General features: G+C 35.8%; 4 protein-coding genes across 5 annotated transcripts; all 4 read left to right on the top strand.

Annotated features, from left to right (window-relative positions):
- The first annotated feature begins 1,316 nt into the window (after positions 1-1,316).
- Positions 1,317-6,498, top strand: LOC102578373 (abscisic acid receptor PYL8-like). Of its 2 annotated transcripts, none has more exons than XM_006360647.2 (4): positions 1,317-1,565; positions 2,159-2,374; positions 5,644-5,937; positions 6,067-6,498. In XM_006360647.2, exons 1-3 carry the CDS (start codon positions 1,455-1,457, stop codon positions 5,860-5,862), a joined length of 546 nt encoding a protein of 181 aa, XP_006360709.1. In that variant the 5' UTR covers positions 1,317-1,454; the 3' UTR covers positions 5,863-5,937; positions 6,067-6,498. The 2 variants fall into 2 exon arrangements, with proteins under 2 accessions (XP_006360709.1, XP_006360710.1); XM_006360648.2 differs by having other exon boundaries at positions 6,038-6,498.
- A 234-nt stretch (positions 6,499-6,732) lies between these two features.
- On the top strand, positions 6,733-8,731 carry LOC102606366 (senescence-specific cysteine protease SAG39-like). Its single transcript, XM_015314953.1, has 2 exons — positions 6,733-7,813; positions 8,127-8,731. Exons 1-2 carry the CDS (start codon positions 7,381-7,383, stop codon positions 8,621-8,623), a joined length of 930 nt encoding a protein of 309 aa, XP_015170439.1. The 5' UTR covers positions 6,733-7,380; the 3' UTR covers positions 8,624-8,731.
- A 1,659-nt stretch (positions 8,732-10,390) lies between these two features.
- Positions 10,391-11,787, top strand: LOC102606027 (senescence-specific cysteine protease SAG39-like). The gene is made up of 2 exons (XM_006360646.2): positions 10,391-10,823; positions 11,182-11,787. The coding sequence occupies exons 1-2, from the start codon at positions 10,391-10,393 to the stop codon at positions 11,769-11,771; spliced, it is 1,023 nt and encodes a 340-aa protein (XP_006360708.1). The 3' UTR covers positions 11,772-11,787.
- A 1,515-nt stretch (positions 11,788-13,302) lies between these two features.
- On the top strand, positions 13,303-14,656 carry LOC102605693 (senescence-specific cysteine protease SAG39-like). Its single transcript, XM_006360645.1, has 2 exons — positions 13,303-13,735; positions 14,067-14,656. Exons 1-2 carry the CDS (start codon positions 13,303-13,305, stop codon positions 14,654-14,656), a joined length of 1,023 nt encoding a protein of 340 aa, XP_006360707.1.
- Positions 14,657-17,057: the final 2,401 nt, after the last annotated feature.

Here is a 17,057-nt window from a genome sequence, read left to right as displayed (position 1 = left end):
TATTTTGCTTATACAAAATATATACGTACAAAAGCCTACCAACATAATCATCTTATACAATACGGACAAAAATAACTCAATATACAAATACAGGCGAATTATACAAACGTATCCGCAAATTATATAAACGTGGTGCGAATTATATAAACGAGTAAGCTATAGCTACAACCTGTAAATATGCAAACTATAGCTAAGGAGCCTAATTAAGTTTCTTATATTGATTATTTGCAAAATTTCCCCTACTTCAAATAAAAGATAAAATTCAAATTTAGTATGTGAAATTGTTTTTGAGATATATTGATATCGATATGAAATTATATAATTCTATAGCAAATCAATATAGTTGGTTACATTATTGTGTTGAGCAATGTCACATCCAAGAATGTATGACATGTGGATTGGAATATTCGATTGGATTAAATTAAAAAATGAATAGAAGGAAGGGAAATTAAGTGAAATGAAAGCAAGCAAGCATTATCCAATAATGTGCTTTATCCTTTTCATCTAACCTTTCATTCGCCAAATTTTGAACACTCTTTGTCAAAACTATTTGTTTCCATTTTGGTTTATGCTAAATATTTTTTCGGTTCATTTTTAATTATTCATTATATTAAAAATAAAAGAAATATTTAAAAATATCACTGAACTTGACATAAATTATTAATTTCATCCTCTAAATTATTGATAGTTTTAAAAACATCGCTCTACTTGACTAACTCAAGTACAATGGTTAGTCAAGTAGAGTGGTGTTTTTAAGACTATCAATATTTCGGAGATGAACTAATAGTTTACACCAAATTTAGTTGTGTTTTCAATACTTCTCATTATTAAAAATAGGTATTCACTTTTATCTATTCATAAAATTAAGAGATAATTTGTTATATATTCTTTTTATTATTATATACTATTCATTTATAAAATTAAATTATATTGATTTGCTTGAGCCGATAGTCTTATGAAAATAACTTCTTTATCTGAAAGAGTTAGTGATCATGATTGTCTACACTCTATCCTCTCACTATTTAACTTATCATTGTTATTATTATTAGTAGTATAAGAAGTGTTTCAAATCAACAATAGTCTGATGAACATGAATTGAGTGGAAGTAGAGGCGAAGCTAGAAAGGGCACGTGAGATTCATCCGAGCACCTAATATGATTTACACATGATTAAATTTATATATATAGAGAGAGAGTCTCCGTCTGTGTCACTGTATTTTGGTAAATAATGAAAATTCTAAAGCCGCCACTATCACTGTGCTGTGTGTGGGAGTAGTAAAGGGACCCCCAAATGTCCACTTGCTCTGTATTTTTTTCATAAAAAATGGAGCAATTTTGGACCATTCAGCCATCGGAAGTTCCAATAGGCGATGTGTTTTGGACTCTTCTAATTCACACTTTGCCTATTCTCAAAACCCCACCATTGAATTTCTTTTCTCCATTTTTTGGTTGGAGATGATGAATAATATGGAAGATGAGTACATTAGGAGACACCATAGGCATGTGCTCAACGACAATCAGTGTAGTTCTTCACTTGTTAAACGCATCAGAGCTCCTGTTAATCTTGTAAGCTTAATCCATTTTGTACTTGATCTTTCATATTTTCTCAGATCTATATGCGGTCATCTTGTTACAAAGGCTTTCTAGGATTTTTCATATAGGTTGGTTACATTGTAGAAAAATAAGATTTGGGATTTTATCTTTTTTTTTTGTAAAAAAAATTGGTCGAATTGTGTAATTTATGATTTTGCTGCTATTTTGAAATTTGAGGTAAAGAAGAAAAAGAACGTATTTTTATGTGGAAGATAGTGTTAATTGCTTCAATGAAGTGGGTTGAGAATCACCAGGGGTTTCAGGTTCAATTTCTAGCAGAGACAAAAATATTAGGTGATTCTTTCCATCTGTCTTGAGCTTTGGTGGATAGAGTTGCCGAGGTGCGTGTAAGCTGCCACATATGCTACAGTTATAAAAAAGGATGTGTAAGGTAGTGCTAATTGTTTCGTTACCTAGAATGTTTGCATGGTTTGACTTTGGAGTTGGCCTTGGTAAACCAAATTGGATTATGTTTTTGATTTCATGTGTAGCTAATTATTGGATGTGGGACTGACTGTAACATATATGTTCTTATGGAGCTCTTACTGGTTTGGTATGTTTCATAGGTATGGTCATTGGTGAGAAGGTTTGATCAACCACAAAGGTACAAGCCATTCGTTAGCAGATGCGTTGTGCAAGGGGACCTTGAAATTGGGAGTGTGAGAGAAGTGAATGTTAGGTCGGGTCTTCCAGCTACCACCAGCAAGGAGAGGTTAGAGCTTCTAGATGACGAGGAACACATCTTTGGCGTTAAGATTGTTGGTGGAGATCACAGGCTTCAGGTATGCATCTTTTATTTTCTCATAGAAAATACATGGGTACTATTGATGCATTGGATAGATTATATATGTTGGCTAAATTGTCACATCAGGTGTTTTTTTGTATCTTATGATATTGAATAAGTGAAGTTGAGTTTATTCAGTGAAAAAGGAATATAGAATTCAAGTGTGTATTTAATGGTAAGAAACCATGTTTTCCACTAACCTTCTTGCATCTGCATATACTTCAATAACACTGACAACTATATCTCCTTCTCTTGTTGTAGTTGGGTGAGGGACATGCTTTTCATTGTAAAAGATTTTTACGTACTTGAATCTTTGCTATTTTCTCTCAGTTACTCCAACTAGAGATGATGTTACCACCATTCAACTATGCTGATTATCCTCTTTCTCCTTCTCACCTCTAATTTTATTTTTCCTGATCGGCTTCTTCAACTAGAACACTAACAACAACAACATACCCAGTGTAATCCTATATGCCGGGTCTAAGGAGGTTAAAGTGTATGCAGACCTTACCCTACCTCGTGGAGGTAGAGAGGCTGTTTCTGAAACCAGAATACTAACTATCACAATATACGAGGTAAATTTTAACATTCTATTCTGAAAGAGCTGGTAAATATCAAAGACTCCTTATACGTTAAGCATCCATTATGGGGTGAGAGTCACAAGGTTATACTCCCTCCGTCCCATTTTATGTGGCACCATTTCCTTTTTGGTCAGTCCCAAAAAGAATGTCACATTTCCTTATATGGTAAGTATTTAAAGGTACAATTCCTCTTTTACCCTTGTTGGTCCCACTTAATCTTAAAGATAGTACTCCAATACATTTATGAGGAGAGAGAAAAGTGAGTCTACTTTTTAATATGACTATTTTTTGAAGGGGCAATTTGGTAAACATTTCAAAGTCTTCATTTATTTCTTAAACTTCGTGCTTGGTCAAATGTTGCCACATAAAATGGGACGGAGGGAGTATTATTTTATAAATGTATGCAGACAGAATTTGAACTTGAAACTTCATGTTTTCAGCATTCATTTATGTCACCTTTGCTTATTCAAATGCCTTCACGGTATGTGTGTGTGTGCGCCTGATAGAGAGATCTTGATTGATTTTAAAGTAGGGGTGGGAAAAGCACAAACAATGAAGTTTTGAGTTAGAAGTTACCTGAGATGTTTTATAGTGATCATAAAGTGTCCATTCAATAAAGAAACTCAAGCTTGAGCCTAAAGAATGTCTGCTGAAGTTTAGATGGAAGTAACTTGAGTTTTACTCGCACCTTGTCTGCTTGTCATGTACAACCATCTTCTTTATTACCCCATAATTGTCTTACTCAGTTAATACTTATGTAATTGTGTTTGAATATCACATGGAACGTGCTTGCATAAGACGTTCCATACTATTCTTATTACTTTTTCTTGAGCAATAATGAGCCTCCTATCCCATTTTACATGATGGTGTTTGACTGTATCAGTATGAAATTTTTTGACACATAAACTAAATATATCAAAGTACTAAAGTTGACCTTGATAGCAACAATTAAATGGGAGATGGTAAGAGTTCCACATTTCTCTTCATCTCCTGTTTAATAAAAAAAATCAGTTCCAAATAAGTCATGTCAATAGCATTTAAAATGGGATGTCTATCTTTTTACACAAACTAAAGAGAAAAGAGTGTCACGTAAGCTGGAATAGAGGAAGTTGTAGTATTTTTCAAGTTAGATCCCACATGGTTTGTGTTGTGGAACTTTAGCGGCTCAGACGGTGAGCATGTTGAACTGTTCCATTCATCAAATATTCTGTTCTTCATTTACTGTTCCTTGATTAGGAAATGGAGAGGTGAATGCCTGGTCAACCTTCCCTCATAGCAAGAGACGTTTCTGTGGTTTCGTTTCTTGAAGAGTCATCGATGCAGACCTTCCATGAGGGTATAGCATGGGATGTAGGGATCCTTTTACCTGTATAAGATTTCACAACTTCTAGTTCTATCATCTCTGAGTGTGTAATGCTAATATTTGGTAACTGGAACGATGAAAAACAAAATGACCTGCTGAACATGAATTTGTAAGAATGGTTAGATAATTTTCCTCTGGGAGAGGGCAGAGACTAATGCTAAGTCCAAATAATCTACCTCACATCATCTTAACTCCAATTTATTGAACTTCTGGTGTAATAGTAGTTGGATTGACAATGAAGATCATACTTCTTTGATTTTTTTATTCCTTATGGGGGTGAAGATGTAATGCTGTAATCTTTTGCCTTTTCTACTTCCCAGTGCCTTGGTACAATTTATAATGAAATTTACCTTACCGTGTGAAAAATAAAAGTTTATTGAGCTTTGTGTATACTCCTTTTCTTTCCATGGTCTTATGACTCTTATCATGTGCATGTACACTCATTAGGTTTGGTGTTCGTCAGGAGTCTTTTGATTTGTTTAGTTCCTTTGTGTACCACTAGACAATGTAGAGAATCTTTTATAGACCTCTAATTTTTTCTTAAAATACACATTTATTGAGTATTTGAATGAAGCAGCTCTAGATGGAGTTATTTCAAGTTATTTTACTTCCAGAAAGAAAGAAGTTCCAGATGGAGTGGAATGAATGTTGAAAATTCTTAAAGCCATCAACAACTAGTTTTGGATTAAGGTAGTAACAGTTGTAGTTGTTGGACTGATTGCTCAGATGGGTAGCATATTGAACTGTTCCATGGTTGCTTTTTGGCTAAAAAATGGAGAACTAAGACGTGAATGCAAGGATAGCTTTTCCTCCATGAAAAGAGGGGTTTCTGTTGTTTCATATCAGCGAAAATGTGGCATGGGATGGTTAGGACCATTTTTCCAAAACAAGATTGTGCAGCTCCTCTCTACCCCTTCTCTTATTAAGTATGTTATCCAAACATCTGATTAATCAAATGATGCAAAAGTAAAAGGACCTGCTTAGAGTATGAATTGTAAGAATCGATAAATAAATCCCCTATGCTTGCTCATTTCAAGTCCAAGGAACCTACCTTGCGTTATCTAAACTCAATTTATTAAGCTCTCTATGAACTCCGTTTCTTTCTTGTCTTTTTCTGTTTCTTTACCAAATACATATAACTCATCATGAAAATATTGTGCTTCCATTTACATAATGTGAGCCAGCTTTTCTTCCACGCTGTGTAGTAAAATTATGGTAGTATGTTTTTGCATCATTTTCTGTTGGAAAGCACAAGTATTACTCAATATTTATAAACTGAACTCGTTAGCAAGTGATTTCTCGTTTTCTTTGAAAACATGGCAGAACTACTCATCAATTATCACTGTTCATCCCGAGGTCATTGACGGGAGACCTGGAACAATTGTAATCGAGTCATTTGTAGTAGACATACCAGATGGGAATACTAAGGACGAAACATGCTTCTTTGTGGAGGCCCTCATCCGGTGTAACCTCAAATCGTTAGCTGATGTATCAGAGCGTTTGGCGGTGCAGGGCCATACCGAACCTATTGATAGAATGTAGCTTCACAGTTTTTACCAATGCAGCAGCGTGGGCTTATACGTTTTTGCTGCTGGAGCATACATGGATTTTGATTAGGTGAGTAGAGCGACTGGTATTATGATTGTCCTCCTCGATCTCAGACGAGTGTGTGTATATATATATTTTTTTGTTGATGCTTCCTTTTAATCATCTGAAGGTCACCTCTGTTCTTTAACATGCAACCAGATTATTCTTGCAATGGCTATTTCTCATTGTGAAGAACCAGTACTGATTCTGGCTGTGCAAGATATTGAGCCTTGTAAATATTTGCTACTGGATGAGCTTTTGTTGTCATAAGAATCATATCCTACTCTGCTGTGGCAAAGGCGTGCGTGCTATACACTCGTCTCGTCTAGAGGCTGATGTGCTAATAGTATTCCCTAGACTGTAACTGTGCCTTATTTTGTTTTTGTACTTGTACAAGAAAAAAGTTCCTTGTTTGTTGTTGTATCTTTCACCCTTCATGCTGTGTTGTATATGATTTCATGGTGCATTATTTGTTCCCAAGAACATGTGGATTTCTGAAGCAATTTGTATTTCCCTTCATTTCATCCCCTGTAAGAATGTGAAGGGAGACTTCCAAGAGCCAAGAATAACAAAAGATTACCTCTTTTCTTAGGGTGTTTTTGATACGAAGGAAAATATTTTCCAATTTTCTCATGTTTGATTAGTGTAAATATTTTCCAAATTAACTTATTTTCCTCAAATTTAAGGAAAATGACTGACCTTAAAAAAGTAAGGAAAACATTTTTCAAAATTACATTGAACCTCACACCTCAAGTTTCCATACTAACTTAAGTTTTGGTTATTGATTCCAAGTACTAATCCTAGATATGACTCCTGATTCTCAATTCGACTTTGGGCGTGCACAAGTAGATACTTAAATTTATATAAAATTAAATAAATAGACACACGCGTCTTACGTCTATGCCACGTAAGACACAAATTACCCTGTAGGATGCATGTGTATATTTGTTCCATTTTGTAAAGTTTAAGTGTCTACTAGTCTCACACCCAAAGTAAGAAGACATAGATATCAACTGAGATCAAGTTAAAGAGCATGTTTATGTATTGGGCCAATATAAAATGCTTCATTTCTTGCGGGCAAGTTGAAATTCTGCGGGCTAAAGACAAAACTCGTACCCTCGCTGCCCCCATCCACTTGCCATCCTTGTGAAAATGCTTTTCTTTCCCTAAGCTTATGTTGAAAAATGCTATGGTTAACTACTTTTTTTTTGTTGTTTTCCATGTTACATTAAGGGCCAAAAGAGAAGCTATTGTGATTTTGGGAAGAACACATATCAGAAAGTTACAAATGAGAGGCTTATTAGATGTGTATTATTTGAGAACAACAGAGCAACGTTTACGGAATCAACATAATTCAATGTTAAATAAAACATCTTCACTAGTATAAATAATAGCTTGCTCCCTCTAACATTCCTCACCAACATTCAAACACTAAAACATTAGTATCACTAGAAACATTCAGGTATAAAAAAAATGGCCTTGACATTCAATTGGAAGTTTGCTTTTGCAGCTCTACTAGTATTGGTTATGCAGGCTTCTCAAGCCACATCTCGCGATTTGTATGAAGCCTCAATTGTCAAGAAACACGAGCAGTGGATGGTACGCTTTGGGCGTGTGTACAAAGATGATGAAGAGAAGGCAAAAAGATTCAAAATATTCACGGATAACACTGAGTACATTGATTCTGTCAAGATGGCTGGCATCAAGCCTTACAAGTTGGACATCAATGAATTTGCTGATTTGACGAATGAGGAATTCAGAGCCACTCGTAATGGGTATAGAATGACTTCTCAAAAGAAATCCCCTGAAATCACATCATTCAAATACGAAAATGTAACTGCTCCAGCTACTATGGATTGGAGAATGAAGGGTGCTGTTACTGGAATTAAGAATCAAGGGCAGTGTGGTAAGTTAACTCATGGTTATATAACTGCCTTTTAAATATGAATCACTACTAGAAACAAAGCTTTTTCCTATCACGAATCAGTGGGAAATTTGTACTATACAACATGATTTTCCCGGTCATTTCCCATCGAATCAGGTGGGAAACAGATTCTCACTGAGATAGTGGGAAACTTCCTAATTTTTCCGTATGAAAACATACTATTTTTTCTTCTCTCATGGATTCAATCAAAATATCTGTGGGAATAGTCACTAAACATTTTTCAGTAGGAATCTGCAATATACTAAAAACTAATTGACCTTATTATATTATTTAGGATGTTGCTGGGCATTTTCTGCTGTTGCTGCCACAGAAGGAATCAACAAGATCAAAACTGGTAAGTTGATTTCTTTATCCGAGCAGGAACTCGTGGACTGTGACACGAGTTCGGATATGGGATGTGAAGGAGGTCTCATGGATGATGCATTTAAGTTTATCATCAAGAACCATGGGCTTACTACTGAATCCAATTACCCATACCAGGGAACGGATAGCACTTGCAAAACCGGAAAGGAATCAAGCCATGCTGCAAAGATTACTAGCTATGAAGATGTTCCAGCTAACAGTGAGCCTGCTCTACTAAAAGCTGTAGCTAACCAACCTGTATCTGTCGCGATTGATGCTAGTGGATCAGATTTTCAGTTCTATTCAAGCGGTGTTTTTACTGGAGAATGTGGAACTGAGTTAGATCACGGTGTTACAGCAGTTGGATATGGTGAAGCTAGTGATGGGACGAAGTATTGGTTAGTGAAGAACTCGTGGGGAACGAGTTGAGGTGAGAATGGTTACATTAGAATGCAAAGAAATGTTGATACTGAGGAAGGACTCTGCGGAATTGCAATGGAAGCTTCTTATCCAACTGCTTAAGTACAGAAATTATGAACTGGTCTTGTCTACATGTTCATAATTTAAGTGGTGCATCCAGAAGGATCGGACCAGGACTCTGTGTATGTTATAGGTTTGTTTATACAATTTGAAGTATTAAAACAAAAGCTTATATGTAAAACCACTGTCAATGTGATGAAATTATACTTTATTACCTTCCAATATATTTGTTTATACTCGATAGTCTCGAATCGTTTCTTCCTGTTTTTTATATTCACTGCATCAACCAAATAACTAATTGAATTTACTCACTTAGCCTACTGACTATCGTTCTTACGTTGTGTTTTTGTCTAATAAACTTATGACAGAGGTATCAGCTCATAGTCTAACAAACATATTGGTAACAGCTAATTGATAAATTTATCAGGGGTGTGAATAAGTGTACTTCAATCCGACCATCTTACTTACTTCGATCGGATGAGTCCTAGTGAGGGAATAATTAAGTCATGTGATCCCTTTGAATTCCATATTTGAAGTTGTGATCGGATCTATTCATTTAAAAGAGTCGATTCAATACATTTCTTATGTACCCATATGTGCTATGGGATTTGAATTAGATTTGGATCAATCTATATCGAGTAACTGCCACCATTATGGTTTTGCTAGCGAATACCACTATTTTGGTGTGGTTCTCTACACCTAGAACACCAAATGGAAAATGAGCATTTCCTGGTTCAAACATGCTGAATCTTGACTGAATCATCATTTATCAGGACTCTTTGGCTTAAGTTCTGCTAAAATGTCACACATCGGTAGAGGGATAGGAATTTGGTCTCCTTATATGGCCTTGGACAAACCTCCCCTCATGAGCTAGCTTTTAAGGTTGAGTTAGGCCCAAGTGTTATATCTTTACAAGTTCCTTCTTTAGTATTCATGAATTAATAGCAAGAAGTCGTATTTTATAGACTATAAAACAAGATAGTAATGTAGATAAAGACACAAGGATTTATCCTGGTTCGACCCAAACTAGTGGCCTACGTCGTCTAGTCTTCCTTGACATGGGAGGGATTTTCACTGTTATACACTTATTTCCCTCATTTATAATCAACGATTGATTTTAACATGATCAAGTGAGTATGGTTTTAAGCACAGTCACACAAACTACTATAATTATGATTTTCTACTCGTCCACTACCAACGGTTCAGATTGCCTGCATGTTCTATCACTCGAACACTAGGAATTTTTCAAAAGAAAGTGGTGAGGGTATTGTAACCTCTTAACACAACATGGTTTCCTATTGCAGTCAACATCCCTTCATTGGGATTGATTTGCTTTATTCCCTTTTATTATTTAGCCTTCAACTTTCCTTCAGTATAGTAATAAAGAATCGATTGTAATTTGCAATCAGGACAACATTATGGTCATGTACTCCACTGCTAAGATTATGGGAAGAAAAAATATCAGAAAGCTACAAATGAGAGGCTTATTAGTATATATCATTGGAGGACATCAGAGTAGCATGTACGGGGTCCATCTTCGTTGTCACAATCACATGTAGCATACCGGGCATTCCAGGGAACTCAATTTACCATGAGAAAATGTTAACATTAACAACACCTGAAGTCCTATATAAATTCCTTGCTCCTTCTTGAACTTTTCATCAACATTCAAACACACACATATTAGTATCACTACAAAGGTACGAGTAGCGAAAAATGGCCATGACATTTAATTGGAAGCTTGCTTTTGTAGCTCTTCTAGTGTTGGGAATGCAGGCTTCTCAAGCCACATCTCGCGGCTTGTATGAAACATCAATTGTCAAGAAACACGAGCAGTGGATGGCTCGCTTTGGGCGTGTGTACAAAGATGATGTAGAGAAGGCAAAAAGATTCAAAATTTTCAAGGACAACACTGAGTACATTGATTCCGTCAACATGGCTGGAATCAAGCCTTACAAGTTGGACGTCAATGAATTTTCTGATTTGACGAATGAGGAATTTAGAGCCACTCACAATGGGTATAGAATGCCTTCTCAAAAGAAATACCCTGAGATCACATCATTCAAATACGAAAACGTCACTGCTCCAGCTACTATGGATTGGAGATTGAAAGGTGCTGTTACTGGAATTAAGAATCAAGGGCAGTGTGGTAAGTTAAACCAATAACTCATGGTTATATAACCACCTTTTAAATATAAATCACTACTAGAAACAAAGGTTTTTCCTATCACGAATCAGTGGGAAATTTGTGATATAGAACATGATTTTCCCAGTCATTTCCCATCGAATTAGGTGGGGAACAGATTTTCATTGAGATAGTGGGAAACTTCCTAATTTTTCCGTATGAAAACATACTATTGTTTCTTCTCTCATGGATTCAATCAAAATATCTGTGGGAATAGTCACTAAACATTTTTCAGTAGGAAATTTCAGTTTGAAAATAGTGATTTTTAGTAGTGAATCTGCAATATAACTAAAAACTAATCGACTGTATTATAATATTGTAGGATGTTGCTGGGCATTTTCTGCTGTTGCTGCTACAGAAGGAATCAACAAGATCAAAACTGGTAAATTGATTTCTTTATCCGAGCAGGAACTCGTGGACTGTGACACAAGTTCTGATATGGGATGTGAAGGAGGTCTCATGGATGATGCATTTAAGTTTATCATCAAGAACCATGGGCTTACTACTGAATCCAATTACCCATACGAGGGAACGGATAACACTTGCAAAACCGGCAAGGAATCTAACCATGCTGCAAAGATTACTAGTTACGAAGATGTTCCAGCTAACAGTGAGTCTGCTCTACTAAAAGCTGTAGCTAACCAACCTGTATCTGTCGCGATTGATGCTAGTGGATCAGATTTTCAGTTCTACTCAAGTGGTGTTTTTACCGGAGAATGTGGAACTGAGTTAGATCACGGTGTTACAGCAGTTGGGTATGGCGAAGCTAGCGATGGGACGAAGTATTGGCTAGTGAAGAACTCGTGGGGAACGAGTTGGGGCGAGAATGGTTACATTAGAATGCAAAGAAATGTCGATACTGAGGAAGGACTCTGCGGAATTGCTATGGAAGCTTCTTATCCAACTGCTTAAGTATAGAAATTATGAACTGGTCTGCATGTTCATAATTTAAATGGTGTGTCCAGAACTCTGTGTATGTTATAGGTTTGTTTATACAATTTGAACTATTAAAACAAAAGCTTGAATGTAAAAACACTGTTAATATGATGAAATTATACTTTATTACCTTCCAATCTCTTTGTTTATACTCGACAATCTCAGATGGTTTCTTCCTGTTTTTGATATTCACTGCACCAGCCAAACAACTTATTGAATTTAGTACTCACTTAGCCTACTGACTATCGTTCTTACGTTGTGTTTTCGACTAATAAACTTATGACAGAAGTAACAGCTCAGAGTCTTACAAACTAATTGGTAACAGCCAATTCATAAATTTACCAGAGGAGGTTGAATAGGTGTACATCAATACGAACATCTATCTTACTTCAACTAGATGAGTCCTAGCAAGGGAATAATTAAGTCATTTGATCCTTTTGAATCCCATATTTGAAGTTGTGGTCGGATCTATTCATTTAAAAGAGTCGATTCAATACATTTCTTATGTACCCATAAGTGCTAAGGGATTTGAATTAGATCTATATCGAGTGACTGCCTCCATTATGTTGTTGCTAGCAAATACCACTATTTTTGGTGTGGTTCCTCTAGGCCTAGGACACCAGAATATTGAACTATGAATGAAGAGAAAAGCATTTCTGGTTCAAAAATGCCGAATCTTGTCTGTATCATTATTTATCAGGACTCTTTGGCTTAAGTCCCTCTTTTGGTATTCATGAATTAATTACAAGAAGTTGTATTTAACAGACTAAATAAATCAAGATAGTAATGTAGAAAAAGACACAAGGATTTATCCTGGTTCGACCCAAACTAGTGGCCTACGTCTAGTCTCCTTGACACACAACAGTTTTCCACTGCTATACACTTATTTCTCTCTGTTATAATCAACGAGTGATTTTCACATGATCAAATGAGTATCGTTTTAAGCACGGTCACACCAACGACTATAATGATGATTTTCTACTCGTTCACTACCAATTATTTGGATTCCCTACATGTTCTCTCACTCGAACACTAGGAATTTTACAAAAGAAAGTGATGAGAACCGCTTCATTCAATATGGTTTCATATTGCATTCAACATTCCTTCATTGCTGAGATTGATTTGTTCTCTTCCCCTTTATTATTTAACCTTCGACTTTCATTCAGTATAATAATATCCTTTTTCATGGTCCATGTCACGCTAATTGACAATAAAGAAGCGATTGTAATTTGCAAGTAGGACAACATTATGGTCATGCACTCCATTGCTAAGATTATGGGAAGAAAACATATCACAAAGCTACAAATGAGAGGCTTATTAGTATTTCCGGGGTCCATCTTCGCTGTCACAATCACAGATAGCATACCGGGCATTCCAGGGAACTCAATTACCATGAGAAAATGTTAACATTAACGACTACTATATAAATTCCTTGCTTCCTCTAAATTTTTCATCAACATTCAAACACACACATATTAGTTCACTACAAAGGTACGAGTAGCAAAAAATGGCCATCACATTTAATTGGAAGCTTGCTTTTGTAGCTCTTCTAGTGTTGGGAATGCAGGCTTCTCAAGCCACATCTCGCGGCTTGTATGAAACATCAATGGTCCAGAAACACGAGCAGTGGATGACACACTTTGGGCGAGTGTACAAAGATGATGTAGAGAAGGCAAAAAGATTCAACATATTCAAGGACAATACTAAGTACATTAATTCCGTCAACAAGGCTGGAATCAAGCCTTACAAATTGGACATCAACGAATTTGCTGATTTGACAAATGAGGAATTCAGAGCCACTCGTAACGGGTATAAAATGCCTTCTCAAAAGAAATCCCCTGAAATCACATCATTCAAATACGAAAATGTAACTGCTCCAGCTACCATGGATTGGAGATTGAAGGGTGCTGTTACTGGAATTAAGAATCAAGGGCAGTGTGGTAAGTTAAACCAATAACTCAAGGTTATATAACCGCCTTTTAAATATGAATCACTGCTAGAAACAAATGTTTTTCCCATCGCAAAGCAAAGGGAAACTTGTGTTATAGAACATAATTTTCCACTCATTTCCCATCGAACCAGGTGGGAAACAGATTCTCACAGCTGAGATAGTGGCAAACTTCCTAATTTTTTCGTATAAAAATATTACTATCTTATTCGATCAAAATATCTGCGGGAATAGCCACTAAACATTTTTCAGTGTGGAAATAGTGTTTTTTAGTAGTGAATCTGCAATACTAAAAACTAATCGACCTTACTTTAATATTGTAGGATGTTGCTGGGCCTTTTCTGCTGTTGCTGCTACAGAAGGAATCAACAAGATCAAAACTGGTAAATTGATTTCTTTATCCGAGCAGGAACTCGTGGACTGTGACACGAGTTCCGATATGGGATGTGAAGGAGGTCTCATGGATGATGCATTTAAGTTTATCATCAAGAACCATGGGCTTACTACTGAATCCAATTACCCATACGAGGGAACAGATGGAACTTGCAAAACCGGCAAGGAATCAAGCCATGCTGCAAAGATTACAAGTTACGAAGATGTTCCAGCTAACAGCGAGTCTGCTCTACTTAAAGCTGTAGCTAACCAACCTGTATCTGTCGCGATTGATGCTAGTGGGTCAGATTTTCAGTTCTATTCAAGTGGTGTTTTTACTGGAGAATGTGGAACTGAGTTAGATCACGGTGTTACAGCAGTTGGATATGGTGAAGCTAGCGATGGGACGAAGTATTGGTTAGTGAAAAACTCGTGGGGAACGAGTTGGGGTGAGAATGGTTACATTAGAATGCAAAGAAATGTTGATACTGAGGAAGGACTCTGTGGAATTGCTATGGAAGCTTCTTATCCAACTGCTTAAGTATAGAAATCATTAACTGGTGTACATGTTCATAATTTATGTGGTGTGTCCAAAACTCTGTGTATGTTATAGGCTTGTTTATACAATTTGAAGTACTAAAACAAAAGCTTTTATGTAAAAACACTGTTAATGTGTGATGAAATTATACTTTATTACCTTCCAATCTCTTTGTTTCTAAGTCATTTGATCCCTTTGAATTCCATATTTGGAGCCTCTACTATCAAAGTACGTGACTAGGACAAACCCCTAGCTCACGAAGCAAGTCTGAAACTGAAAGGAAATGAAAATAAAGTAACATAAGTACTGGCATGGCCCTCGGAACACGAGGACTCACCAATCTATCTCTACAGAATCAATCCACTAGCCATGTGCGTGTGAAGGAATGTCGAACACTATATTTTAAAACAATATAGGCACAATATGCATCAATACTTTGAATGTACTGAATAGGGGAACATACATAAAAATTCCAAGCATAAATCATGATAGGTAAGGTCAACACACTACTGTAGAGATCATGTCGTAAGTTCAAACCATATTTTATTGGGTACTCGCTTCTATTCTCCTTAAGTTCATGAACACTCGGCCTATCTTACGGTGACACGTAGTTTATGAAACATGGGTAATCACCGCTAATCCGCTTGGTGCTAATTAGTACAATTCCCCACGGAATTAATGCATTTTTCTTAAGAGTAGCTCTATAGACATCATAACTTGTTCATAAAGACACTTATCTAAGCTTTCAAATCATGATCATATTTCACATTAAGAATACTTCAATCGAAAGCAACCTAGTTCATTAGATATATAGCATAATTTTTTGACACGAAGTGTCATTACCACCCGTGGGACAAGGGTATGGCTTCGCCACTGCGCCTATATGTTCCTTTCCTTTTTCTTTTTGTATAACCTTAATGACATGTTTGAGTTAGTGTTCGATCATCATCACGACTTTTCCAAAAATAAACTTACTCGCACACAATTTTATACCAAATCACATTAGTTTATCACAGTTAAAGGGTATTTTGAGGTGATAATATATACTAATTAATAATGTGATAAAATTCAATTCATATATTCATTGATTTAATGTAAACATTCAATGTTCAAGTTATTTTTTCTCGTTTATAAATGTCCTCCACTAACCTTTTTACTTGACAAGTTTGGATTTTTCAGATCGTTTATGCCACTTCAAATTAAGAAAAGGAAGAATATTTGTTTTTACTAGGCGAGTTGGGTTGAAATGAGCTAAATGCAGGTTATAATCTAATTTGCTCAATTTTTACTAAGTTTTAATTGCTTTATTTGTTTTTTTTTATATAATTTTTTGTACCTAATAAAATAATTTCCCTCCTTATTTTGGCTATATATAATATCAAATAAACTAAATGTCTTTTAAAAATATTTCAACAAGATTTTTCATGGGTCAATTTGAATTACATATAATTCCAATTTGTTTATGAGCTGAAATTGATTGAACTAAAGTAGAATGAGTTAATAAATGGACAGATCAATAACTTGTCCATACTTGGATAGATCGGAGGGGTTATCGTTTCATGAGTTATTTTTTTCACCTCTATTAACGAATAAACAAAGAGTCGTTGATTGTGGTGCGAAATATAAATAGAAAACACTCATTGATACATAGGGATGACAATGGGGAGGTGCGGCGTGGGATGGGGCGGATTGAGCTTAACCCGTAAAATTTTTAATCCGCCCCGCCCCGCATAACAACTTTTTTCATTTTCAACCCATCCCACCCTGCCTCACATTAACCTTCCCCGCATAACTTTTTTAATATTTTCTTTTTCTAGTTAAGTTTGCTACTAAAAGTAAAATTCATAAAAATAATTTCTTTTTTCATTAAGTTTTATTAATTTAACAGGATATTGACTTAAAAATTTATTTTTTAGATGTCAATTGGAAAACATGTAAGAAATTGTATTCTTTTTTATTAAACCATTTTCATTTACTATCTTGAATATTTTAGTAGATTTATAAAAATTATCTTAATAAATAATGGTCTATCACTCTTATAACATGTAAAAACTTAAAATTAAATTTGAACCCACATAAAATCACATATACCCGCAACCCGCCCCGCCCTGCATTAATTTTAAAAAATCCTACTTCAACCGCCCACATCCCACCCGCCCCACACAACCTTAAAACTGCCCCGCCCCACATAGCCTTAAACCCACCCCGCCCCGCCCCATAACGCTATTCACACTTCCTAATACACTGATAATTACCATTGGGCTAAAAAAGTGGGCCGTATAATAATTTTGACCCACTATGTTACACATGTAATCCTATCAAGTGCACTTCCGTAATTATACCTTTTGTAAATAAAAACCTACTTAATTTCAAGTTTTTCCTATTATTCCCAGTTGGTGCTAAG

Source organism: Solanum tuberosum, unplaced genomic scaffold (assembly GCF_000226075.1).
Source record: "Solanum tuberosum cultivar DM 1-3 516 R44 unplaced genomic scaffold, SolTub_3.0 scf00331, whole genome shotgun sequence".
In the NCBI taxonomy this organism is placed as follows: Eukaryota; Viridiplantae; Streptophyta; class Magnoliopsida; order Solanales; family Solanaceae; genus Solanum; species Solanum tuberosum.
The sequence above is the reverse complement of the archived record's forward strand: the minus strand, read 5'-3'. Positions and strand labels throughout refer to the sequence as shown.